The following is a 27,206-nucleotide window of genomic DNA, read 5'->3' as shown; positions in this document are numbered from 1 at the left end:
GATGTCCCTTGCCCTTCTTGTTTTGAAGCATCTTGAATGATCTATCTATACAAACCAAGCTATGACAACAACATATATGATGTCACTTTGTTTTTGTTTTTATCCTTAACAAGGTTTCCCCCTTTTTTTCTAGTGGAACAGTCCCCACAAAGAGACATTGTGTTTCTGGTGGATGGGTCAGATGAAACTATGAGTGGATTCCCAGCCATTAAAAGTTTTATTAAACGAGTGGTGGAAACACTCACTGTTGGTGAGAACGGGGACCGGGTCTCTGTGGTCCAGTATAGCAGCGATCCACAGATGCACTTTAGTTTCAACACCTACACCGATTTACAAGATGTTCTTACTACTGTTGAGCAGTTGAAACACAAAGGTGGCGGGCCCCTCAACACTGGGGCAGCTCTTGAATACGTGAGGACCAAAACTTTCGCACAGTCCTCTGGGAGTCGGCACAGAGAAGGTGTGCCACAGATATTGATTCTGTTGAGCGGGGGTGTCTCTCGAGACGAGGTCAGGAGTGCTGCTGCTGCTCTTAAACAAGACCAAGTTGTCGCCTTCTGCATCGGAACCAAAAGTTCCGATCTACTCGAACTGCAAACCATTGCACATATACCATCCTATGCCTTTGCTCTGCGACAGTTTGAGGATATCGGAAGAATCTATCAGCAGCTCGTTTCCTTTGTGAAAAGAGTGCCTCGGCATACCAGACCAACGCCTCTGACTGTATTAGGTAAGCTAATGACCGACCTACCTACTTACATATCTAGTTAGCTGTATCTTTGGTTTGTACCCACCCAGCGACCCGTCACTCCACCCAGCTACCTACCTACCGATACTGTATTTTTGTTTTTTGTTGCAATCCACGCAGCCACCCCTCTACCCACCCATCTAACCACCTACCTATCTAGCTACCTACCTAAAAAAAGTTAATTTATCTTGTGTATGATTAAAGTAAATGTCTACCTACCTACCTAATCAATCAATCAATAAATCTAAATCTTTATTTTCTGTTGCCTATGTGGTTACATATTCCATGAGACGGGACATTGTATTTTTACTTGACGGATCTGATGAATCTGTACCAAGATTCCAAGATATTAAGGAGTTTGTGCTAGGGATAGTGGCAGAGCTTCACATCAATGCAAACAATGACCAAGTGGCTGTAGTTCTGTACAGCAACACGGCACAGATTCACTTTGAATTGGGGCGTTTTTCCTCAGTGGACATTGTTGTCAACGCAATAAGAAGTCTGAGTCACAAAGGCGGTTCGCCGAACAACATCGGCACAGCCCTGCAGTATTTGAGGGAGCATGTCTTTACCCATGATGCGGGTAGTAGATTCCAACAGGGCGTTCCACAAATACTTTTTGTGCTAAGCAATAAAAGGTCGGCAGATGACATTAGAGAGCCTGTCAGAATGCTGAAAGAGATTGGCGTCATCCTAATTGCCATTGGAACAGCTAATGCTGATACTTTAGAACTTCAGACAATGTCTCACAATGCCAAATATGCACTTTATGTAAGCAATTACAAGGAGCTCCTTACTACTAAGTACTACTTGAGCCTTAAGTAGTGTTTTGTCACTACTTAAAGAGGCTGAACACCATTTAAAGCAGACAGTCCCAATGGAGAGTTTTGGTAAGCCATTTTGTGTGGAATTGTTTCTACAATGATGACAGTTTTATTGGTTCGAAAGGATTATTCAAGATGAGAAATGACTCTCTTGCCAGTGATTCATTACAGCAGCTGACTTATTTAAATTTTTTGTCTTTACTACAGAATCAAGGAAAAATGATGTAGTGTTTCTGATTGATGGATCATATGACTCACGAAATGGCTTTGAAGCCATACGACAATTTATTGAACAAATGGCCGAAAACTTGAGCCTTGATGACAGAGACCAGGTGGCTGTCGTTCAATACAGCCGAAATTCCACTGTCAATTTCTACTTGAATTCTTATTCGTCAAAGACAGATGTGCTCAATTCCATTCGAACCATGGGGCATAAGTATGGCAGACCGCTCTACCTCGGCAAAGCGCTCGAGTTTGTCAGAGACAATGTCTTTGCAGCTTCGGTTGGAGGCCGACGCGCATCTCTGGTTCCTCAGTATCTGTTTGTCTTTAGTGGCGGCAGATCCAGGGATGACGTAAGAGGACCAGCGCAGTCACTCAAAGAAAATGGAATAAAGACATTCTCTATTGGAACAAGCAATGCCGATACATTGGAAATGCAGAACATCTCTTTTACGCCATCACACTATTTTTCAATAACAAGCTTTACAAATCTGCCAAGTGTTCAGGAATCTGTCAAAGCCATGTTGAGTGATGTTGACGACATAACTGGTAACACGCCTGCTGTTGGTAAGATGTTGATCTTTTTTTGTGCATTTGTTTGAAAGAAACACTGCACCCTTTGCAAGCATAAAACTGCATTTGTTTAACAGTATTTGTGTGTAATTTCAGGTACTTCCACAGTTACACAATTAGAACTTGGTCCTGCTGATGTTGTTTTTCTGCTTGCTGGATCTGATGATATGCGAGCAAATGAAGGGACTGTTTTGGATTTTGTGAGACAGTTTGTTCAAGAAGTAGAAATTGGGCCAACCAATGTACAAATTGCTGTCATTCAGTACAGCAAAGAGGCCACAGCAGACTTTGTCTTGAACTCTTATGGACAGAAAGATGTTCTACTGAGTCACCTGAGCAATGTAAAATTGAGAGGAGGGTCTGCAGTCAACACTGGTGCAGCCCTTAATTTTGCCCAAAAATATGTATATACTGCATCAGCTGGAAGCAGAGCCAAGCAGGGAATCCCTCAGACAATGATTGTCTTGAGTGGGAAAAAGTCTGACGATAATGTTGCAGAGCCGCGAGACAGCCTGAGAGATGCTGGCATTGTCCTTTATACCATTGGAATGAATGATGCAGATCGACAAGAAATGGAGGAATTATCACACAGTGTTGAAACTGCACATTTTATCAATGTTACATCTGACATCCCCATTGTGACTCAACGTTTACTTTCTGCAATTTTGTCTCGTAAAAGCATAGCCGACCCTGGTATTGGTGAGTGCCATTTTAATTGAATTAATAATTCAGATTTTTACATTTTTTTTTTTTTTAAATATTGGTTTCATGGCTTTAATGCTATGAGAGACGGGACTCAAAAAAGATTTTGTCTAAATCGAAGATCTGCATTACCTCAGTTAATAATAAAATCATTGCAGTCACCAAGCCACAAAACCTTTGTTAAAACCTTTCCATTATTTTCGTAGCTGCAACACACACTAAAAAGGATATTGTATTCCTTCTGGATGGTTCTGATGGCACAAGGAATGGATTCCCTGCCATGCGTGATTTTGTTGAGAGAGTGGTGGAGTCATTCAATATGGGAGGAGACAGAGACCGTGTCTCTGTGGTACAGTACAGCAGAGATGCAGAAGCCAATTTCTATCTGAACACTTACACCACAAAAGAGGATATTATTGATGCTGTCAGAGGGCTCAGACACAGAGGAGGTAGACCCCTAAACACAGGGGCTGCCCTCCGATATGTGAGGGACAACGTCTTTACAAAATCCTCTGGAAGTAGGAGCCTTGAAGGTGTGCCACAAATCTTAATCTTGCTCAATAGCAGGCGGTCTTTTGACAGCGTTGATGCGGCCGCCTCTGCTCTCAAACAGGATGGCATCTATACAATCAGCATTGGAACTCGGAGCTCTGACAGCAATGAGCTCCAAAAGCTATCCCATGACCATAGCTATGCTCTATCAGTGTTTGATTTTACTGGGCTACAAAATGTCCAAGAAAAGCTTTTCTCTGTGATGAGTAGAGTGCTAAGCGCCACGTCTATGACGACAAAAATGACTGGTAAGCAATTCTCCATCCAAAAACAGGACACATTGATTAGTATTAAAGTGAATAAAACGGTTGAGGGGAGTTTATTTTGTGTGTGCCTAATTTTTTTGTGTACTGCAGTGAATAGACACGGAAGGGATTATGTTTTCTTGTTGGACGGATCTGACACCACAAGAACTGCGTTCCCATCAATGAGAGACTTTATCAAAAAAGTCGTGGAGACACTGAGTGTGGATGACGACAAAGATCGTGTCTCCCTGATTCAGTACAGCAGAAATGCAATTGTCCAGTTCTACCTGAACACATACACAACAAAGGGCGAAATCCTTGAAATTGTCAGAGGGTTGAGGCACAGAGGTGGAACTCCCCTCAACACTGGAGCAGCTCTCCAGTACTTGAGGGATAATGTCTTCACAGCCTCTGCCGGCAGCAGACGCCTTGAAGGAGTCCCACAGGTCCTAATATTGCTAAGCGGCGGCAGGTCTTTTGACAGAGTCGATGCACCAGCTTCTGCTCTCAAAAAGCTCGGAGTTCTGATCTTTACCATCGGAACCACACGCTCCGATAGGGGAGAACTGCAGAAGATAGCCCACGATCCCAGATATGCTCTATCTGTGCCTGAATTCACTGACCTTCCCAGTGTCCAACAACAGCTTCATTCCTCCGTGGAGGCTGTGGTGATCGACGGCAGTCCAGAAACACCACCAGTAATTGGTAGGTGTACAAGTACAGCACTTACTGGGCATGGGTGGGCTGTCTGATCTCCCTTACCTCGCATGACTTAAAAGTTACTGATTTTGTCCAAAGTTAATCTTTACCAAAGAAGAGACTGACATGGAAACGGGCAGCGCTTTCCAAAAAATGTGTAGTCTGATCGTGTCACTGTTTGCAAAGGTTCTTTTTATCATTTGCCTCCCGTCTTTTCTCAGCTGAAGCCAAAAATGATATTGTATTCCTTCTGGATGGTTCTGATGGAACAAGGAGTGGCTTCCCCACCATGCGCGATTTTGTTGCGCAAGTGGTGGAGAAACTCAATGTGGGCGAAGACAAAGACCGTGTCTCTGTGGTCCAGTACAGCAGAGATGCAGAGGTCAATTTCTATCTGAACACGTACACAACAAGAGAGGATATTGTGGATGCAGTCAGAGGGCTCAGACACAGAGGAGGCAGACCACTCAACACAGGGGCCGCGCTCCGATACGTCAGGAACAACGTCTTTACAAACTCCTCAGGGAGTAGGCGCCCGCAAGGTTTTCCACAGATCTTGATCTTGCTTAATGGTGGGCGGTCTTCTGACAGCGTTGATGCGCCAGCCTCTGCTCTTAAACAGCAGGGCATCTTTACAATCAGCATTGGAACACAGAACTCTGACAGCAGCGAGCTGAAAAAGATATCCCATGACCCAAGTAATGCTCTAGCAGTGTCTGAGCTCACTGACCTCCCCAGTGTCCAAGAACAGCTCTCCTCTGTAATAAACAGGGTACTCAGAGCCGCCACGCCCATGACACCAACAGTGACTGGTAAGCGAGATCTCCATCCAAAACACATGAAAAGTTGACTGTTATTCAAATGTGTAAACAGACTTAGGTCGAAATTTTTCGAGGAGATGGTACATTTTACGGTCTTAATACGTCTCGTGTTTTGTTTACCACAGCGGATAGAACTGGAAGGGATGTCGTTTTCTTGTTGGATGGCTCTGATGCCACAAGAAGCTCATTCCCAGCTATGAGAGACTTTGTCCAAAGAGTCGTAGAGTCACTGAGTGTGGATGATAACAAAGATCGAGTCTCCCTGATTCAGTACAGCGGAAATGCAGCTGTCCAGTTCTACCTGAACACATACACAACAAAGGGCGAAATCCTTGACATTGTCAGAGGGTTGAGGCACAGAGGTGGAACAACCCTCAACACTGGAGCAGCTCTCCAGTACTTGAGGGATAATGTCTTCACAACCTCTGCCGGCAGCAGACGCCTTGATGGAGTCCCACAGGTCCTAATATTGCTAAGCGGCGGAAGGTCTTTTGACAGAGTCGATGCACCAGCTTCTGCTCTCAAAAAGCTCGGAGTTCTGATCTTTACCATCGGAACCACACGCTCCGATAGGGGAGAACTGCAGAAGATAGCCCACGATCCCAGATATGCTCTATCTGTGCCTGAATTCACTGACCTTCCCAGTGTCCAACAACAGCTTCAGTCCTCCGTGGAGGATGTGGTGATTGACGTCAGTCCAGAAACGCCACCAGTAATCGGTAGGTGTACAAGTACAGCACTCACTGGGCATGGGTGGGCTGTCTGATCTCCCTTACCTCGCATGACTTAAAAGTTACTGATTGTGTCCAAAGTTCATCTTTACCTTAGAAGAGACTGACATGGAAACAGGCAGCGCTTTCCCAAACATATGTGTAGTCTGATCGTGTCACTGTTTGCAAAGGTTCTTTTTATCATTTGTCCTCCCGTCTTTTCTCAGCTGAAGCCAAAAAAGATATTGTATTCCTTCTGGATGGATCTGATGGAACAAGGAGTGGCTTCCCCACCATGCGCGATTTTGTTGAGCAAGTGGTGGAGAAACTCAATGTGGGTGTAGACAAAGACTGTGTCTCTGTGGTCCAGTACAGCAGAGATGCAGAGGCCAATTTCTATCTGAACACGTACACTACAAGAGAGGATATTGTGGATGCAGTCAGAGGGCTCAGACACAGAGGAGGCAGACCACTCAACACAGGGGCCGCGCTCCGATACGTCAGGGACAACGTCTTTACAAACTCCTCAGGGAGTAGGCGCCCGCAAGGTGTTCCACAGATCTTGATCCTGCTTAATGGTGGGCGGTCTTCTGACAGCGTTGATGTGCCAGCCTCTGCTCTTAAACAGCAGGGCATCTTTACAATCAGCATTGGAACACAGAACTCTGACAGCAGCGAGCTGAAAAAGATATCCCATGACCCAAGTAATGCTCTAGCAGTGTCTGAGCTCACTGACCTCCCCAGTGTGCAAGAACAGCTCTCCTCTGTAATAAACAGGGTACTCAGAGCCGCCACACCCATGACACCAACAGTAACTGGTAAGCGAGCTCTCCATCCCAAACACATGAAAAATTGACTGTTATTCAAATGTGTAAACAGACTTAGGTCGACATTTTTTGAGGAGACGGTACATTTTACGGTCTTAATACGTCTCGTGTTTTGTTTACCACAGCGGATAGAACAGGAAGGGATGTCGTTTTCTTGTTGGATGGCTCTGATGCCACAAGAAGCTCATTCCCAGCTATGAGAGACTTTGTCCAAAGAGTCGTAGAGTCACTGAGTGTGGATGATAACAAAGATCGAGTCTCCCTGATTCAGTACAGCGGAAATGCAGCTGTCCAGTTCTACCTGAACACATACACAACAAAGGGCGAAATCCTTGACATTGTCAGAGGGTTGAGGCACAGAGGTGGAACAACCCTCAACACTGGAGCAGCTCTCCAGTACTTGAGGGATAATGTCTTCACAACCTCTGCCGGCAGCAGACGCCTTGAAGGAGTCCCACAGGTCCTAATATTGCTAAGCGGCGGAAGGTCTTTTGACAGAGTCGATGCACCAGCTTCTGCTCTCAAAAACCTCGGAGTTCTGATCTTTACCATCGGAACCACACGCTCCGATAGGGGAGAACTGCAGAAGATAGCCCACGATCCCAGATATGCTCTATCTGTGCCTGAATTCACTGACCTTCCCAGTGTCCAACAACAGCTTCAGTCCTCCGTGGAGGCTGTGGTGATTGACGTCAGTGCAGAAACGCCACCAGTAATTGGTAGGTGTACAAGTACAGCACTCACTGGGCATGGGTGGGCTGTCTGATCTCCCTTACCTCGCATGACTTAAAAGTTACTGATTGTGTCCAAAGTTCATCTTTACCTTAGAAGAGACTGACATGGAAACAGGCACCGCTTTCCCAAAAATATGTGTAGTCTGATCGTGTCACTGTTTGCAAAGGTTCTTTTTATCATTTGTCCTCCCGTCTTTTCTCAGCTGAAGCCAAAAAGGATATTGTATTCCTTCTGGATGGTTCTGATGGAACAAGGAGTGGCTTCCCCACCATGCGCGATTTTGTTGAGCAAGTGGTGGAGAAACTCAATGTGGGTGTAGACAAAGACCGTGTCTCTGTGGTCCAGTACAGCAGAGATGCAGAGGCCAATTTCTATCTGAACACGTACACTACAAGAGAGGATATTGTGGATGCAGTCAGAGGGCTCAGACACAGAGGAGGCAGACCACTCAACACAGGGGCCGCGCTCCGATACGTCAGGGACAACGTCTTTACAAACTCCTCAGGGAGTAGGCGCCCGCAAGGTGTTCCACAGATCTTGATCCTGCTTAATGGTGGGCGGTCTTCTGACAGCGTTGATGTGCCAGCCTCTGCTCTTAAACAGCAGGGCATCTTTACAATCAGCATTGGAACACAGAACTCTGACAGCAGCGAGCTGAAAAAGATATCCCATGACCCAAGTAATGCTCTAGCAGTGTCTGAGCTCACTGACCTCCCCAGTGTGCAAGAACAGCTCTCCTCTGTAATAAACAGGGTACTCAGAGCCGCCACGCCCATGACACCAACAGTAACTGGTAAGCGAGCTCTCCATCCCAAACACATGAAAAGTTGACTGTTATTCAAATGTGTAAACAGACTTAGGTCGACATTTTTTGAGGAGATAGTACATTTTACGGTCTTAATACGTCTCGTGTTTTGTTTACCACAGCGGATAGAACAGGAAGGGATGTCGTTTTCTTGTTGGATGGCTCTGATGCCACAAGAAGCTCATTCCCAGCTATGAGAGACTTTGTCCAAAGAGTCGTAGAGTCACTGAGTGTGGATGATAACAAAGATCGAGTCTCCCTGATTCAGTACAGCGGAAATGCAGCTGTCCAGTTCTACCTGAACACATACACAACAAAGGGCGAAATCCTTGACATTGTCAGAGGGTTGAGGCACAGAGGTGGAACAACCCTCAACACTGGAGCAGCTCTCCAGTACTTGAGGGATAATGTCTTCACAACCTCTGCCGGCAGCAGACCCCTTGAAGGAGTCCCACAGGTCCTAATATTGCTAAGCGGCGGAAGGTCTTTTGACAGAGTCGATGCACCAGCCTCTGCTCTCAAAAAGCTCGGAGTTCTGATCTTTACCATCGGAACCACACGCTCCGATAGGGGAGAACTGCAGAAGATAGCCCACGATCCCAGATGTGCTCTATCTGTGCCTGAATTCACTGACCTTCCCAGTGTCCAACAACAGCTTCAGTCCTCCGTGGAGGCTGTGGTGATTGACGTCAGTGCAGAAACGCCACCAGTAATTGGTAGGTGTACAAGTACAGCACTCACTGGGCATGGGTGGGCTGTCTGATCTCCCTTACCTCGCATGACTTAAAAGTTACTGATTGTGTCCAAAGTTAATCTTTACCTTAGAAGAGACTGACATGGAAACAGGCAGCGCTTTCCCAAAAATATGTTTAGTCTGATCGTGTCACTGTTTGCAAAGGTTCTTTTTATCATTTGTCCTCCCGTCTTTTCTCAGCTGAAGCCAAAAAGGATATTGTATTCCTTCTGGATGGTTCTGATGGAACAAGGAGTGGCTTCCCCACCATGCGCGATTTTGTTGAGCAAGTGGTGGAGAAACTCAATGTGGGTGTAGACAAAGACCGTGTCTCTGTGGTCCAGTACAGCAGAGATGCAGAGGCCAATTTCTATCTGAACACGTACACTACAAGAGAGGATATTGTGGATGCAGTCAGAGGGCTCAGACACAGAGGAGGCAGACCACTCAACACAGGGGCCGCGCTCCGATACGTCAGGGACAACGTCTTTACAAACTCCTCAGGGAGTAGGCGCCCGCAAGGTGTTCCACAGATCTTGATCCTGCTTAATGGTGGGCGGTCTTCTGACAGCGTTGATGTGCCAGCCTCTGCTCTTAAACAGCAGGGCATCTTTACAATCAGCATTGGAACACAGAACTCTGACAGCAGCGAGCTGAAAAAGATATCCCATGACCCAAGTAATGCTCTAGCAGTGTCTGAGCTCACTGACCTCCCCAGTGTGCAAGAACAGCTCTCCTCTGTAATAAACAGGGTACTCAGAGCCGCCACGCCCATGACACCAACAGTAACTGGTAAGCGAGCTCTCCATCCCAAACACATGAAAAGTTGACTGTTATTCAAATGTGTAAACAGACTTAGGTCGACATTTTTTGAGGAGATAGTACATTTTACGGTCTTAATACGTCTCGTGTTTTGTTTACCACAGCGGATAGAACAGGAAGGGATGTCGTTTTCTTGTTGGATGGCTCTGATGCCACAAGAAGCTCATTCCCAGCTATGAGAGACTTTGTCCAAAGAGTCGTAGAGTCACTGAGTGTGGATGATAACAAAGATCGAGTCTCCCTGATTCAGTACAGCGGAAATGCAGCTGTCCAGTTCTACCTGAACACATACACAACAAAGGGCGAAATCCTTGACATTGTCAGAGGGTTGAGGCACAGAGGTGGAACAACCCTCAACACTGGAGCAGCTCTCCAGTACTTGAGGGATAATGTCTTCACAACCTCTGCCGGCAGCAGACGCCTTGAAGGAGTCCCACAGGTCCTAATATTGCTAAGCGGCGGAAGGTCTTTTGACAGAGTCGATGCACCAGCCTCTGCTCTCAAAAAGCTCGGAGTTCTGATCTTTACCATCGGAACCACACGCTCCGATAGGGGAGAACTGCAGAAGATAGCCCACGATCCCAGATGTGCTCTATCTGTGCCTGAATTCACTGACCTTCCCAGTGTCCAACAACAGCTTCAGTCCTCCGTGGAGGCTGTGGTGATTGACGTCAGTGCAGAAACGCCACCAGTAATTGGTAGGTGTACAAGTACAGCACTCACTGGGCATGGGTGGGCTGTCTGATCTCCCTTATCTCGCATGACTTAAAAGTTACTGATTGTGTCCAAAGTTAATCTTTACCTTAGAAGAGACTGACATGGAAACAGGCAGCGCTTTCCCAAAAATATGTTTAGTCTGATCGTGTCACTGTTTGCAAAGGTTCTTTTTATCATTTGTCCTCCCGTCTTTTCTCAGCTGAAGCCAAAAAGGATATTGTATTCCTTCTGGATGGTTCTGATGGAACAAGGAGTGGCTTCCCCACCATGCGCGATTTTGTTGGGCAAGTGGTGGAGAAACTCAATGTGGGTGTAGACAAAGACCGTGTCTCTGTGGTCCAGTACAGCAGAGATGCAGAGGCCAATTTCTATCTGAACACGTACACTACAAGAGAGGATATTGTGGATGCAGTCAGAGGGCTCAGACACAGAGGAGGCAGACCACTCAACACAGGGGCCGCGCTCCGATACGTCAGGGACAACGTCTTTACAAACTCCTCAGGGAGTAGGCGCCCGCAAGGTGTTCCACAGATCTTGATCCTGCTTAATGGTGGGCGGTCTTCTGACAGCGTTGATGTGCCAGCCTCTGCTCTTAAACAGCAGGGCATCTTTACAATCAGCATTGGAACACAGAACTCTGACAGCAGCGAGCTGAAAAAGATATCCCATGACCCAAGTAATGCTCTAGCAGTGTCTGAGCTCACTGACCTCCCCAGTGTGCAAGAACAGCTCTCCTCTGTAATAAACAGGGTACTCAGAGCCGCCACGCCCATGACACCAACAGTAACTGGTAAGCGAGCTCTCCATCCCAAACACATGAAAAGTTGACTGTTATTCAAATGTGTAAACAGACTTAGGTCGACATTTTTTGAGGAGATAGTACATTTTACGGTCTTAATACGTCTCGTGTTTTGTTTACCACAGCGGATAGAACAGGAAGGGATGTCGTTTTCTTGTTGGATGGCTCTGATGCCACAAGAAGCTCATTCCCAGCTATGAGAGACTTTGTCCAAAGAGTCGTAGAGTCACTGAGTGTGGATGATAACAAAGATCGAGTCTCCCTGATTCAGTACAGCGGAAATGCAGCTGTCCAGTTCTACCTGAACACATACACAACAAAGGGCGAAATCCTTGACATTGTCAGAGGGTTGAGGCACAGAGGTGGAACAACCCTCAACACTGGAGCAGCTCTCCAGTACTTGAGGGATAATGTCTTCACAACCTCTGCCGGCAGCAGACGCCTTGAAGGAGTCCCACAGGTCCTAATATTGCTAAGCGGCGGAAGGTCTTTTGACAGAGTCGATGCACCAGCCTCTGCTCTCAAAAAGCTCGGAGTTCTGATCTTTACCATCGGAACCACACGCTCCGATAGGGGAGAACTGCAGAAGATAGCCCACGATCCCAGATGTGCTCTATCTGTGCCTGAATTCACTGACCTTCCCAGTGTCCAACAACAGCTTCAGTCCTCCGTGGAGGCTGTGGTGATTGACGTCAGTGCAGAAACGCCACCAGTAATTGGTAGGTGTACAAGTACAGCACTCACTGGGCATGGGTGGGCTGTCTGATCTCCCTTACCTCGCATGACTTAAAAGTTACTGATTGTGTCCAAAGTTAATCTTTACCTTAGAAGAGACTGACATGGAAACAGGCAGCGCTTTCCCAAAAATATGTTTAGTCTGATCGTGTCACTGTTTGCAAAGGTTCTTTTTATCATTTGTCCTCCCGTCTTTTCTCAGCTGAAGCCAAAAAGGATATTGTATTCCTTCTGGATGGTTCTGATGGAACAAGGAGTGGCTTCCCCACCATGCGCGATTTTGTTGAGCAAGTGGTGGAGAAACTCAATGTGGGTGTAGACAAAGACCGTGTCTCTGTGGTCCAGTACAGCAGAGATGCAGAGGCCAATTTCTATCTGAACACGTACACTACAAGAGAGGATATTGTGGATGCAGTCAGAGGGCTCAGACACAGAGGAGGCAGACCACTCAACACAGGGGCCGCGCTCCGATACGTCAGGGACAACGTCTTTACAAACTCCTCAGGGAGTAGGCGCCCGCAAGGTGTTCCACAGATCTTGATCCTGCTTAATGGTGGGCGGTCTTCTGACAGCGTTGATGTGCCAGCCTCTGCTCTTAAACAGCAGGGCATCTTTACAATCAGCATTGGAACACAGAACTCTGACAGCAGCGAGCTGAAAAAGATATCCCATGACCCAAGTAATGCTCTAGCAGTGTCTGAGCTCACTGACCTCCCCAGTGTGCAAGAACAGCTCTCCTCTGTAATAAACAGGGTACTCAGAGCCGCCACGCCCATGACACCAACAGTAACTGGTAAGCGAGCTCTCCATCCCAAACACATGAAAAGTTGACTGTTATTCAAATGTGTAAACAGACTTAGGTCGACATTTTTTGAGGAGATAGTACATTTTACGGTCTTAATACGTCTCGTGTTTTGTTTACCACAGCGGATAGAACAGGAAGGGATGTCGTTTTCTTGTTGGATGGCTCTGACGCCACAAGAAGCTCATTCCCAGCTATGAGAGACTTTGTCCAAAGAGTCGTAGAGTCACTGAGTGTGGATGATAACAAAGATCGAGTCTCCCTGATTCAGTACAGCGGAAATGCAGCTGTCCAGTTCTACCTGAACACATACACAACAAAGGGCGAAATCCTTGACATTGTCAGAGGGTTGAGGCACAGAGGTGGAACAACCCTCAACACTGGAGCAGCTCTCCAGTACTTGAGGGATAATGTCTTCACAACCTCTGCCGGCAGCAGACGCCTTGAAGGAGTCCCACAGGTCCTAATATTGCTAAGCGGCGGAAGGTCTTTTGACAGAGTCGATGCACCAGCCTCTGCTCTCAAAAAGCTCGGAGTTCTGATCTTTACCATCGGAACCACACGCTCCGATAGGGGAGAACTGCAGAAGATAGCCCACGATCCCAGATATGCTCTATCTGTGCCTGAATTCACTGACCTTCCCAGTGTCCAACAACAGCTTCAGTCCTCCGTGGAGGCTGTGGTGATTGACGTCAGTGCAGAAACGCCACCAGTAATTGGTAGGTGTACAAGTACAGCACTCACTGGGCATGGGTGGGCTGTCTGATCTCCCTTACCTCGCATGACTTAAAAGTTACTGATTGTGTCCAAAGTTCATCTTTACCTTAGAAGAGACTGACATGGAAACAGGCAGCGCTTTCCCAAAAATATGTGTAGTCTGATCGTGTCACTGTTTGCAAAGGTTCTTTTTATCATTTGTCCTCCCGTCTTTTCTCAGCTGAAGCCAAAAAGGATATTGTATTCCTTCTGGATGGTTCTGATGGAACAAGGAGTGGCTTCCCCACCATGCGCGATTTTGTTGAGCAAGTGGTGGAGAAACTCAATGTGGGTGTAGACAAAGACCGTGTCTCTGTGGTCCAGTACAGCAGAGATGCAGAGGTCAATTTCTATCTGAACACGTACACTACAAGAGAGGATATTGTGGATGCAGTCAGAGGGCTCAGACACAGAGGAGGCAGACCACTCAACACAGGGGCCGCGCTCCGATACGTCAGGGACAACGTCTTTACAAACTCCTCAGGGAGTAGGCGCCCGCAAGGTGTTCCACAGATCTTGATCGTGCTTAATGGTGGGCGGTCTTCTGACAGCGTTGATGTGCCAGCCTCTGCTCTTAAACAGCAGGGCATCTTTACAATCAGCATTGGAACACAGAACTCTGACAGCAGCGAGCTGAAAAAGATATCCCATGACCCAAGTAATGCTCTAGCAGTGTCTGAGCTCACTGACCTCCCCAGTGTGCAAGAACAGCTCTCCTCTGTAATAAACAGGGTACTCAGAGCCGCCACGCCCATGACACCAACAGTAACTGGTAAGCGAGCTCTCCATCCCAAACACATGAAAAATTGACTGTTATTCAAATGTGTAAACAGACTTAGGTCGACATTTTTTGAGGAGACGGTACATTTTACGGTCTTAATACGTCTCGTGTTTTGTTTACCACAGCGGATAGAACAGGAAGGGATGTCGTTTTCTTGTTGGATGGCTCTGATGCCACAAGAAGCTCATTCCCAGCTATGAGAGACTTTGTCCAAAGAGTCGTAGAGTCACTGAGTGTGGATGATAACAAAGATCGAGTCTCCCTGATTCAGTACAGCGGAAATGCAGCTGTCCAGTTCTACCTGAACACATACACAACAAAGGGCGAAATCCTTGACATTGTCAGAGGGTTGAGGCACAGAGGTGGAACAACCCTCAACACTGGAGCAGCTCTCCAGTACTTGAGGGATAATGTCTTCACAACCTCTGCCGGCAGCAGACGCCTTGAAGGAGTCCCACAGGTCCTAATATTGCTAAGCGGCGGAAGGTCTTTTGACAGAGTCGATGCACCAGCTTCTGCTCTCAAAAACCTCGGAGTTCTGATCTTTACCATCGGAACCACACGCTCCGATAGGGGAGAACTGCAGAAGATAGCCCACGATCCCAGATATGCTCTATCTGTGCCTGAATTCACTGACCTTCCCAGTGTCCAACAACAGCTTCAGTCCTCCGTGGAGGCTGTGGTGATTGACGTCAGTGCAGAAACGCCACCAGTAATTGGTAGGTGTACAAGTACAGCACTCACTGGGCATGGGTGGGCTGTCTGATCTCCCTTACCTCGCATGACTTAAAAGTTACTGATTGTGTCCAAAGTTCATCTTTACCTTAGAAGAGACTGACATGGAAACAGGCACCGCTTTCCCAAAAATATGTGTAGTCTGATCGTGTCACTGTTTGCAAAGGTTCTTTTTATCATTTGTCCTCCCGTCTTTTCTCAGCTGAAGCCAAAAAGGATATTGTATTCCTTCTGGATGGTTCTGATGGAACAAGGAGTGGCTTCCCCACCATGCGCGATTTTGTTGAGCAAGTGGTGGAGAAACTCAATGTGGGTGTAGACAAAGACCGTGTCTCTGTGGTCCAGTACAGCAGAGATGCAGAGGCCAATTTCTATCTGAACACGTACACTACAAGAGAGGATATTGTGGATGCAGTCAGAGGGCTCAGACACAGAGGAGGCAGACCACTCAACACAGGGGCCGCGCTCCGATACGTCAGGGACAACGTCTTTACAAACTCCTCAGGGAGTAGGCGCCCGCAAGGTGTTCCACAGATCTTGATCCTGCTTAATGGTGGGCGGTCTTCTGACAGCGTTGATGTGCCAGCCTCTGCTCTTAAACAGCAGGGCATCTTTACAATCAGCATTGGAACACAGAACTCTGACAGCAGCGAGCTGAAAAAGATATCCCATGACCCAAGTAATGCTCTAGCAGTGTCTGAGCTCACTGACCTCCCCAGTGTGCAAGAACAGCTCTCCTCTGTAATAAACAGGGTACTCAGAGCCGCCACGCCCATGACACCAACAGTAACTGGTAAGCGAGCTCTCCATCCCAAACACATGAAAAGTTGACTGTTATTCAAATGTGTAAACAGACTTAGGTCGACATTTTTTGAGGAGATAGTACATTTTACGGTCTTAATACGTCTCGTGTTTTGTTTACCACAGCGGATAGAACAGGAAGGGATGTCGTTTTCTTGTTGGATGGCTCTGATGCCACAAGAAGCTCATTCCCAGCTATGAGAGACTTTGTCCAAAGAGTCGTAGAGTCACTGAGTGTGGATGATAACAAAGATCGAGTCTCCCTGATTCAGTACAGCGGAAATGCAGCTGTCCAGTTCTACCTGAACACATACACAACAAAGGGCGAAATCCTTGACATTGTCAGAGGGTTGAGGCACAGAGGTGGAACAACCCTCAACACTGGAGCAGCTCTCCAGTACTTGAGGGATAATGTCTTCACAACCTCTGCCGGCAGCAGACGCCTTGAAGGAGTCCCACAGGTCCTAATATTGCTAAGCGGCGGAAGGTCTTTTGACAGAGTCGATGCACCAGCTTCTGCTCTCAAAAAGCTCGGAGTTCTGATCTTTACCATCGGAACCACACGCTCCGATAGGGGAGAACTGCAGAAGATAGCCCACGATCCCAGATATGCTCTATCTGTGCCTGAATTCACTGACCTTCCCAGTGTCCAACAACAGCTTCAGTCCTCCGTGGAGGCTGTGGTGATTGACGTCAGTGCAGAAACGCCACCAGTAATTGGTAGGTGTACAAGTACAGCACTCACTGGGCATGGGTGGGCTGTCTGATCTCCCTTACCTCGCATGACTTAAAAGTTACTGATTGTGTCCAAAGTTCATCTTTACCTTAGAAGAGACTGACATGGAAACAGGCAGCGCTTTCCCAAAAATATGTGTAGTCTGATCGTGTCACTGTTTGCAAAGGTTCTTTTTATCATTTGTCCTCCCGTCTTTTCTCAGCTGAAGCCAAAAAGGATATTGTATTCCTTCTGGATGGTTCTGATGGAACAAGGAGTGGCTTCCCCACCATGCGCGATTTTGTTGAGCAAGTGGTGGAGAAACTCAATGTGGGTGTAGACAAAGACCGTGTCTCTGTGGTCCAGTACAGCAGAGATGCAGAGGCCAATTTCTATCTGAACACGTACACTACAAGAGAGGATATTGTGGATGCAGTCAGAGGGCTCAGACACAGAGGAGGCAGACCACTCAACACAGGGGCCGCGCTCCGATACGTCAGGGACAACGTCTTTACAAACTCCTCAGGGAGTAGGCGCCCGCAAGGTGTTCCACAGATCTTGATCCTGCTTAATGGTGGGCGGTCTTCTGACAGCGTTGATGTGCCAGCCTCTGCTCTTAAACAGCAGGGCATCTTTACAATCAGCATTGGAACACAGAACTCTGACAGCAGCGAGCTGAAAAAGATATCCCATGACCCAAGTAATGCTCTAGCAGTGTCTGAGCTCACTGACCTCCCCAGTGTGCAAGAACAGCTCTCCTCTGTAATAAACAGGGTACTCAGAGCCGCCACGCCCATGACACCAACAGTAACTGGTAAGCGAGCTTTCCATCCCAAACACATGAAAAGTTGACTGTTATTCAAATGTGTAAACAGACTTAGGTCGACATTTTTTGAGGAGATAGTACATTTTACGGTCTTAATACGTCTCGTGTTTTGTTTACCACAGCGGATAGAACAGGAAGGGATGTCGTTTTCTTGTTGGATGGCTCTGATGCCACAAGACGCTCATTCCCAGCTATGAGAGACTTTGTCCAAAGAGTCGTAGAGTCACTGAGTGTGGATGATAACAAAGATCGAGTCTCCCTGATTCAGTACAGCGGAAATGCAGCTGTCCAGTTCTACCTGAACACATACACAACAAAGGGCGAAATCCTTGACATTGTCAGAGGGTTGAGGCACAGAGGTGGAACAACACTCAACACTGGAGTAGCTCTCCAGTACTTGAGGGATAATGTCTTCACAACCTCTGCCGGCAGCAGACGCCTTGAAGGAGTCCCACAGGTCCTAATATTGCTAAGCGGCGGAAGGTCTTTTGACAGAGTCGATGCACCAGCTTCTGCTCTCAAAAAGCTCGGAGTTCTGATCTTTACCATCGGAACCACACGCTCCGATAGGGGAGAACTGCAGAAGATAGCCCACGATCCCAGATATGCTCTATCTGTGCCTGAATTCACTGACCTTCCCAGTGTCCAACAACAGCTTCAGTCCTCCGTGGAGGCTGTGGTGATTGACGTCAGTGCAGAAACGCCACCAGTAATTGGTAGGTGTACAAGTACAGCACTCACTGGGCATGGGTGGGCTGTCTGATCTCCCTTACCTCGCATGACTTAAAAGTTACTGATTGTGTCCAAAGTTCATCTTTACCTTAGAAGAGACTGACATGGAAACAGGCACCGCTTTCCCAAAAATATGTGTAGTCTGATCGTGTCACTGTTTGCAAAGGTTCTTTTTATCATTTGTCCTCCCGTCTTTTCTCAGCTGAAGCCAAAAAGGATATTGTATTCCTTCTGGATGGTTCTGATGGAACAAGGAGTGGCTTCCCCACCATGCGCGATTTTGTTGAGCAAGTGGTGGAGAAACTCAATGTGGGTGTAGACAAAGACCGTGTCTCTGTGGTCCAGTACAGCAGAGATGCAGAGGCCAATTTCTATCTGAACACGTACACTACAAGAGAGGATATTGTGGATGCAGTCAGAGGGCTCAGACACAGAGGAGGCAGACCACTCAACACAGGGGCCGCGCTCCGATACGTCAGGGACAACGTCTTTACAAACTCCTCAGGGAGTAGGCGCCCGCAAGGTGTTCCACAGATCTTGATCCTGCTTAATGGTGGGCGGTCTTCTGACAGCGTTGATGTGCCAGCCTCTGCTCTTAAACAGCAGGGCATCTTTACAATCAGCATTGGAACACAGAACTCTGACAGCAGCGAGCTGAAAAAGATATCCCATGACCCAAGTAATGCTCTAGCAGTGTCTGAGCTCACTGACCTCCCCAGTGTGCAAGAACAGCTCTCCTCTGTAATAAACAGGGTACTCAGAGCCGCCACGCCCATGACACCAACAGTAACTGGTAAGCGAGCTCTCCATCCCAAACACATGAAAAGTTGACTGTTATTCAAATGTGTAAACAGACTTAGGTCGACATTTTTTGAGGAGATAGTACATTTTACGGTCTTAATACGTCTCGTGTTTTGTTTACCACAGCGGATAGAACAGGAAGGGATGTCGTTTTCTTGTTGGATGGCTCTGATGCCACAAGAAGCTCATTCCCAGCTATGAGAGACTTTGTCCAAAGAGTCGTAGAGTCACTGAGTGTGGATGATAACAAAGATCGAGTCTCCCTGATTCAGTACAGCGGAAATGCAGCTGTCCAGTTCTACCTGAACACATACACAACAAAGGGCGAAATCCTTGACATTGTCAGAGGGTTGAGGCACAGAGGTGGAACAACCCTCAACACTGGAGCAGCTCTCCAGTACTTGAGGGATAATGTCTTCACAACCTCTGCCGGCAGCAGACGCCTTGAAGGAGTCCCACAGGTCCTAATATTGCTAAGCGGCGGAAGGTCTTTTGACAGAGTCGATGCACCAGCCTCTGCTCTCAAAAAGCTCGGAGTTCTGATCTTTACCATCGGAACCACACGGTCCGATAGGGGAGAACTGCAGAAGATAGCCCACGATCCCAGATATGCTCTATCTGTGCCTGAATTCACTGACCTTCCCAGTGTCCAACAACAGCTTCAGTCATCCGTGGAGGCTGTGGTGATTGACGTCAGTGCAGAAACGCCACCAGTAATTGGTAGGTGTACAAGTACAGCACTCACTGGGCATGGGTGGGCTGTCTGATCTCCCTTACCTCGCATGACTTAAAAGTTACTGATTGTGTCCAAAGTTAATCTTTACCTTAGAAGAGACTGACATGGAAACAGGCAGCGCTTTCCCAAAAATATGTGTAGTCTGATCGTGTCACTGTTTGCAAAGGTTCTTTTTATCATTTGTCCTCCCGTCTTTTCTCAGCTGAAGCCAAAAAGGATATTGTATTCCTTCTGGATGGTTCTGATGGAACAATGAGTGGCTTCCCCACCATGCGCGATTTTGTTGAGCAAGTGGTGGAGAAACTCAATGTGGGTGTAGACAAAGACCGTGTCTCTGTGGTCCAGTACAGCAGAGATGCAGAGGCCAATTTCTATCTGAACACGTACACTACAAGAGAGGATATTGTGGATGCAGTCAGAGGGCTCAGACACAGAGGAGGCAGACCACTCAACACAGGGGCCGCGCTCCGATACGTCAGGGACAACGTCTTTACAAACTCCTCAGGGAGTAGGCGCCCGCAAGGTGTTCCACAGATCTTGATCCTGCTTAATGGTGGGCGGTCTTCTGACAGCGTTGATGTGCCAGCCTCTGCTCTTAAACAGCAGGGCATCTTTACAATCAGCATTGGAACACAGAACTCTGACAGCAGCGAGCTGAAAAAGATATCCCATGACCCAAGTAATGCTCTAGCAGTGTCTGAGCTCACTGACCTCCCCAGTGTGCAAGAACAGCTCTCCTCTGTAATAAACAGGGTACTCAGAGCCGCCACGCCCATGACACCAACAGTAACTGGTAAGCGAGCTCTCCATCCCAAACACATGAAAAGTTGACTGTTATTCAAATGTGTAAACAGACTTAGGTCGACATTTTTTGAGGAGATAGTACATTTTACGGTCTTAATACGTCTCGTGTTTTGTTTACCACAGCGGATAGAACAGGAAGGGATGTCGTTTTCTTGTTGGATGGCTCTGATGCCACAAGAAGCTCATTCCCAGCTATGAGAGACTTTGTCCAAAGAGTCGTAGAGTCACTGAGTGTGGATGATAACAAAGATCGAGTCTCCCTGATTCAGTACAGCGGAAATGCAGCTGTCCAGTTCTACCTGAACACATACACAACAAAGGGCGAAATCCTTGACATTGTCAGAGGGTTGAGGCACAGAGGTGGAACAACCCTCAACACTGGAGCAGCTCTCCAGTACTTGAGGGATAATGTCTTCACAACCTCTGCCGGCAGCAGACGCCTTGAAGGAGTCCCACAGGTCCTAATATTGCTAAGCGGCGGAAGGTCTTTTGACAGAGTCGATGCACCAGCTTCTGCTCTCAAAAAGCTCGGAGTTCTGATCTTTACCATCGGAACCACACGCTCCGATAGGGGAGAACTGCAGAAGATAGCCCACGATCCCAGATATGCTCTATCTGTGCCTGAATTCACTGACCTTCCCAGTGTCCAACAACAGCTTCAGTCCTCCGTGGAGGCTGTGGTGATTGACGTCAGTGCAGAAACGCCACCAGTAATTGGTAGGTGTACAAGTACAGCACTCACTGGGCATGGGTGGGCTGTCTGATCTCCCTTACCTCGCATGACTTAAAAGTTACTGATTGTGTCCAAAGTTCATCTTTACCTTAGAAGAGACTGACATGGAAACAGGCAGCGCTTTCCCAAAAATATGTGTAGTCTGATCGTGTCACTGTTTGCAAAGGTTCTTTTTATCATTTGTCCTCCCGTCTTTTCTCAGCTGAAGCCAAAAAGGATATTGTATTCCTTCTGGATGGTTCTGATGGAACAAGGAGTGGCTTCCCCACCATGCGCGATTTTGTTGAGCAAGTGGTGGAGAAACTCAATGTGGGTGGAGACAAAGACCGTGTCTCTGTGGTCCAGTACAGCAGAGATGCAGAGGCCAATTTCTATCTGAACACGTACACTACAAGAGAGGATATTGTGGATGCAGTCAGAGGGCTCAGACACAGAGGAGGCAGACCACTCAACACAGGGGCCGCGCTCCGATACGTCAGGGACAACGTCTTTACAAACTCCTCAGGGAGTAGGCGCCCGCAAGGTGTTCCACAGATCTTGATCCTGCTTAATGGTGGGCGGTCTTCTGACAGCGTTGATGTGCCAGCCTCTGCTCTTAAACAGCAGGGCATCTTTACAATCAGCATTGGAACACAGAACTCTGACAGCAGCGAGCTGAAAAAGATATCCCATGACCCAAGTAATGCTCTAGCAGTGTCTGAGCTCACTGACCTCCCCAGTGTGCAAGAACAGCTCTCCTCTGTAATAAACAGGGTACTCAGAGCCGCCACGCCCATGACACCAACAGTAACTGGTAAGCGAGCTCTCCATCCCAAACACATGAAAAGTTGACTGTTATTCAAATGTGTAAACAGACTTAGGTCGACATTTTTTGAGGAGATAGTACATTTTACGGTCTTAATACGTCTCGTGTTTTGTTTACCACAGCGGATAGAACAGGAAGGGATGTCGTTTTCTTGTTGGATGGCTCTGATGCCACAAGACGCTCATTCCCAGCTATGAGAGACTTTGTCCAAAGAGTCGTAGAGTCACTGAGTGTGGATGATAACAAAGATCGAGTCTCCCTGATTCAGTACAGCGGAAATGCAGCTGTCCAGTTCTACCTGAACACATACACAACAAAGGGCGAAATCCTTGACATTGTCAGAGGGTTGAGGCACAGAGGTGGAACAACCCTCAACACTGGAGCAGCTCTCCAGTACTTGAGGGATAATGTCTTCACAACCTCTGCCGGCAGCAGACGCCTTGAAGGAGTCCCACAGGTCCTAATATTGCTAAGCGGCGGAAGGTCTTTTGACAGAGTCGATGCACCAGCTTCTGCTCTCAAAAAGCTCGGAGTTCTGATCTTTACCATCGGAACCACACGCTCCGATAGGGGAGAACTGCAGAAGATAGCCCACGATCCCAGATATGCTCTATCTGTGCCTGAATTCACTGACCTTCCCAGTGTCCAACAACAGCTTCAGTCCTCCGTGGAGGCTGTGGTGATTGACGTCAGTGCAGAAACGCCACCAGTAATTGGTAGGTGTACAAGTACAGCACTCACTGGGCATGGGTGGGCTGTCTGATCTCCCTTACCTCGCATGACTTAAAAGTTACTGATTGTGTCCAAAGTTCATCTTTACCTTAGAAGAGACTGACATGGAAACAGGCACCGCTTTCCCAAAAATATGTGTAGTCTGATCGTGTCACTGTTTGCAAAGGTTCTTTTTATCATTTGTCCTCCCGTCTTTTCTCAGCTGAAGCCAAAAAGGATATTGTATTCCTTCTGGATGGTTCTGATGGAACAAGGAGTGGCTTCCCCACCATGCGCGATTTTGTTGAGCAAGTGGTGGAGAAACTCAATGTGGGTGTAGACAAAGACCGTGTCTCTGTGGTCCAGTACAGCAGAGATGCAGAGGCCAATTTCTATCTGAACACGTACACTACAAGAGAGGATATTGTGGATGCAGTCAGAGGGCTCAGACACAGAGGAGGCAGACCACTCAACACAGGGGCCGCGCTCCGATACGTCAGGGACAACGTCTTTACAAACTCCTCAGGGAGTAGGCGCCCGCAAGGTGTTCCACAGATCTTGATCCTGCTTAATGGTGGGCGGTCTTCTGACAGCGTTGATGTGCCAGCCTCTGCTCTTAAACAGCAGGGCATCTTTACAATCAGCATTGGAACACAGAACTCTGACAGCAGCGAGCTGAAAAAGATATCCCATGACCCAAGTAATGCTCTAGCAGTGTCTGAGCTCACTGACCTCCCCAGTGTGCAAGAACAGCTCTCCTCTGTAATAAACAGGGTACTCAGAGCCGCCACGCCCATGACACCAACAGTAACTGGTAAGCGAGCTCTCCATCCCAAACACATGAAAAGTTGACTGTTATTCAAATGTGTAAACAGACTTAGGTCGACATTTTTTGAGGAGATAGTACATTTTACGGTCTTAATACGTCTCGTGTTTTGTTTACCACAGCGGATAGAACAGGAAGGGATGTCGTTTTCTTGTTGGATGGCTCTGATGCCACAAGAAGCTCATTCCCAGCTATGAGAGACTTTGTCCAAAGAGTCGTAGAGTCACTGAGTGTGGATGATAACAAAGATCGAGTCTCCCTGATTCAGTACAGCGGAAATGCAGCTGTCCAGTTCTACCTGAACACATACACAACAAAGGGCGAAATCCTTGACATTGTCAGAGGGTTGAGGCACAGAGGTGGAACAACCCTCAACACTGGAGCAGCTCTCCAGTACTTGAGGGATAATGTCTTCACAACCTCTGCCGGCAGCAGACGCCTTGAAGGTGTCCCACAGGTCCTAATATTGCTAAGCGGCGGAAGGTCTTTTGACAGAGTCGATGCACCAGCTTCTGCTCTCAAAAAGCTCGGAGTTCTGATCTTTACCATCGGAACCACACGCTCCGATAGGGGAGAACTGCAGAAGATAGCCCACGATCCCAGATATGCTCTATCTGTGCCTGAATTCACTGACCTTCCCAGTGTCCAACAACAGCTTCAGTCCTCCGTGGAGGCTGTGGTGATTGACGTCAGTGCAGAAACGCCACCAGTAATTGGTAGGTGTACAAGTACAGCACTCACTGGGCATGGGTGGGCTGTCTGATCTCCCTTACCTCGCATGACTTAAAAGTTACTGATTGTGTCCAAAGTTCATCTTTACCTTAGAAGAGACTGACATGGAAACAGGCAGCGCTTTCCCAAAAATATGTGTAGTCTGATCGTGTCACTGTTTGCAAAGGTTCTTTTTATCATTTGTCCTCCCGTCTTTTCTCAGCTGAAGCCAAAAAGGATATTGTATTCCTTCTGGATGGTTCTGATGGAACAAGGAGTGGCTTCCCCACCATGCGCGATTTTGTTGAGCAAGTGGTGGAGAAACTCAATGTGGGTGGAGACAAAGACCGTGTCTCTGTGGTCCAGTACAGCAGAGATGCAGAGGCCAATTTCTATCTGAACACGTACACTACAAGAGAGGATATTGTGGATGCAGTCAGAGGGCTCAGACACAGAGGAGGCAGACCACTCAACACAGGGGCCGCGCTCCGATACGTCAGGGACAACGTCTTTACAAACTCCTCAGGGAGTAGGCGCCCGCAAGGTGTTCCACAGATCTTGATCCTGCTTAATGGTGGGCGGTCTTCTGACAGCGTTGATGTGCCAGCCTCTGCTCTTAAACAGCAGGGCATCTTTACAATCAGCATTGGAACACAGAACTCTGACAGCAGCGAGCTGAAAAAGATATCCCATGACCCAAGTAATGCTCTAGCAGTGTCTGAGCTCACTGACCTCCCCAGTGTGCAAGAACAGCTCTCCTCTGTAATAAACAGGGTACTCAGAGCCGCCACGCCCATGACACCAACAGTAACTGGTAAGCGAGCTCTCCATCCCAAACACATGAAAAGTTGACTGTTATTCAAATGTGTAAACAGACTTAGGTCGACATTTTTTGAGGAGATAGTACATTTTACGGTCTTAATACGTCTCGTGTTTTGTTTACCACAGCGGATAGAACAGGAAGGGATGTCGTTTTCTTGTTGGATGGCTCTGATGCCACAAGAAGCTCATTCCCAGCTATGAGAGACTTTGTCCAAAGAGTCGTAGAGTCACTGAGTGTGGATGATAACAAAGATCGAGTCTCCCTGATTCAGTACAGCGGAAATGCAGCTGTCCAGTTCTACCTGAACACATACACAACAAAGGGCGAAATCCTTGACATTGTCAGAGGGTTGAGGCACAGAGGTGGAACAACCCTCAACACTGGAGCAGCTCTCCAGTACTTGAGGGATAATGTCTTCACAACCTCTGCCGGCAGCAGACACCTTGAAGGAGTCCCACAGGTCCTAATATTGCTAAGCGGCGGAAGGTCTTTTGACAGAGTCGATGCACCAGCTTCTGCTCTCAAAAAGCTCGGAGTTCTGATCTTTACCATCGGAACCACACGCTCCGATAGGGGAGAACTGCAGAAGATAGCCCACGATCCCAGATATGCTCTATCTGTGCCTGAATTCACTGACCTTCCCAGTGTCCAACAACAGCTTCAGTCCTCCGTGGAGGCTGTGGTGATTGACGTCAGTGCAGAAACGCCACCAGTAATTGGTAGGTGTACAAGTACAGCACTCACTGGGCATGGGTGGGCTGTCTGATCTCCCTTACCTCGCATGACTTAAAAGTTACTGATTGTGTCCAAAGTTCATCTTTACCTTAGAAGAGACTGACATGGAAACAGGCAGCGCTTTCCCAAAAATATGTGTAGTCTGATCGTGTCACTGTTTGCAAAGGTTCTTTTTATCATTTGTCCTCCCGTCTTTTCTCAGCTGAAGCCAAAAAGGATATTGTATTCCTTCTGGATGGTTCTGATGGAACAAGGAGTGGCTTCCCCACCATGCGCGATTTTGTTGAGCAAGTGGTGGAGAAACTCAATGTGGGTGTAGACAAAGACCGTGTCTCTGTGGTCCAGTACAGCAGAGATGCAGAGGCCAATTTCTATCTGAACACGTACACTACAAGAGATGATATTGTGGATGCAGTCAGAGGGCTCAGACACAGAGGAGGCAGACCACTCAACACAGGGGCCGCGCTCCGATACGTCAGGGACAACGTCTTTACAAACTCCTCAGGGAGTAGGCGCCCGCAAGGTGTTCCACAGATCTTGATCCTGCTTAATGGTGGGCGGTCTTCTGACAGCGTTGATGTGCCAGCCTCTGCTCTTAAACAGCAGGGCATCTTTACAATCAGCATTGGAACACAGAACTCTGACAGCAGCGAGCTGAAAAAGATATCCCATGACCCAAGTAATGCTCTAGCAGTGTCTGAGCTCACTGACCTCCCCAGTGTGCAAGAACAGCTCTCCTCTGTAATAAACAGGGTACTCAGAGCCGCCACGCCCATGACACCAACAGTAACTGGTAAGCGAGCTCTCCATCCCAAACACATGAAAAGTTGACTGTTATTCAAATGTGTAAACAGACTTAGGTCGACATTTTTTGAGGAGATAGTACATTTTACGGTCTTAATACGTCTCGTGTTTTGTTTACCACAGCGGATAGAACAGGAAGGGATGTCGTTTTCTTGTTGGATGGCTCTGATGCCACAAGAAGCTCATTCCCAGCTATGAGAGACTTTGTCCAAAGAGTCGTAGAGTCACTGAGTGTGGATGATAACAAAGATCGAGTCTCCCTGATTCAGTACAGCGGAAATGCAGCTGTCCAGTTCTACC

At 47.6% G+C, this 27,206-nt stretch overlaps 2 protein-coding genes across 6 annotated transcripts in view; both read left to right on the top strand.

The window, feature by feature from the left end:
- Positions 1 to 27,206, top strand: part of LOC133410475 (collagen alpha-3(VI) chain-like) — an 84,319-nt gene that overhangs the window by 21,061 nt on the left and 36,052 nt on the right. For 3 of the 5 annotated variants that reach the window (XM_061691708.1, XM_061691707.1, XM_061691705.1), the window contains 9 exons: positions 134 to 730; positions 1,780 to 2,361; positions 2,464 to 3,066; positions 3,276 to 3,869; positions 3,978 to 4,571; positions 4,787 to 5,377; positions 5,512 to 6,105; positions 6,324 to 6,914; positions 7,861 to 8,894. The exons of the other annotated variants lie outside the window; for them this stretch is intronic. In XM_061691708.1, coding sequence (XP_061547692.1) covers positions 134 to 730; positions 1,780 to 2,361; positions 2,464 to 3,066; positions 3,276 to 3,869; positions 3,978 to 4,571; positions 4,787 to 5,377; positions 5,512 to 6,105; positions 6,324 to 6,914; positions 7,861 to 8,489 — 5,375 coding nt within the window. In that variant the 3' untranslated portion in view covers positions 8,490 to 8,894. Of the gene's footprint in view, positions 1 to 133; positions 731 to 1,779; positions 2,362 to 2,463; positions 3,067 to 3,275; positions 3,870 to 3,977; positions 4,572 to 4,786; positions 5,378 to 5,511; positions 6,106 to 6,323; positions 6,915 to 7,860; positions 8,895 to 27,206 lie in introns of those variants that run through there. 5 annotated transcript variants of the gene reach the window in all.
- Positions 8,657 to 14,164, top strand: LOC133410292 (collagen alpha-3(VI) chain-like). Its single transcript, XM_061691241.1, has 8 exons — positions 8,657 to 9,179; positions 9,398 to 9,988; positions 10,075 to 10,716; positions 10,935 to 11,558; positions 11,612 to 12,294; positions 12,347 to 12,383; positions 12,472 to 13,095; positions 13,197 to 14,164. Exons 1-8 carry the CDS (start codon positions 8,657 to 8,659, stop codon positions 13,835 to 13,837), a joined length of 4,365 nt encoding a protein of 1,454 aa, XP_061547225.1. The 3' UTR covers positions 13,838 to 14,164.

This window comes from Phycodurus eques, chromosome 12, assembly GCF_024500275.1.
Source record: "Phycodurus eques isolate BA_2022a chromosome 12, UOR_Pequ_1.1, whole genome shotgun sequence".
NCBI lineage: Eukaryota > Metazoa > Chordata > Actinopteri > Syngnathiformes > Syngnathidae > Phycodurus > Phycodurus eques.
Note: the sequence above shows the minus strand (reverse complement) of the source record. Positions and strands in the feature narration are given on the sequence as shown.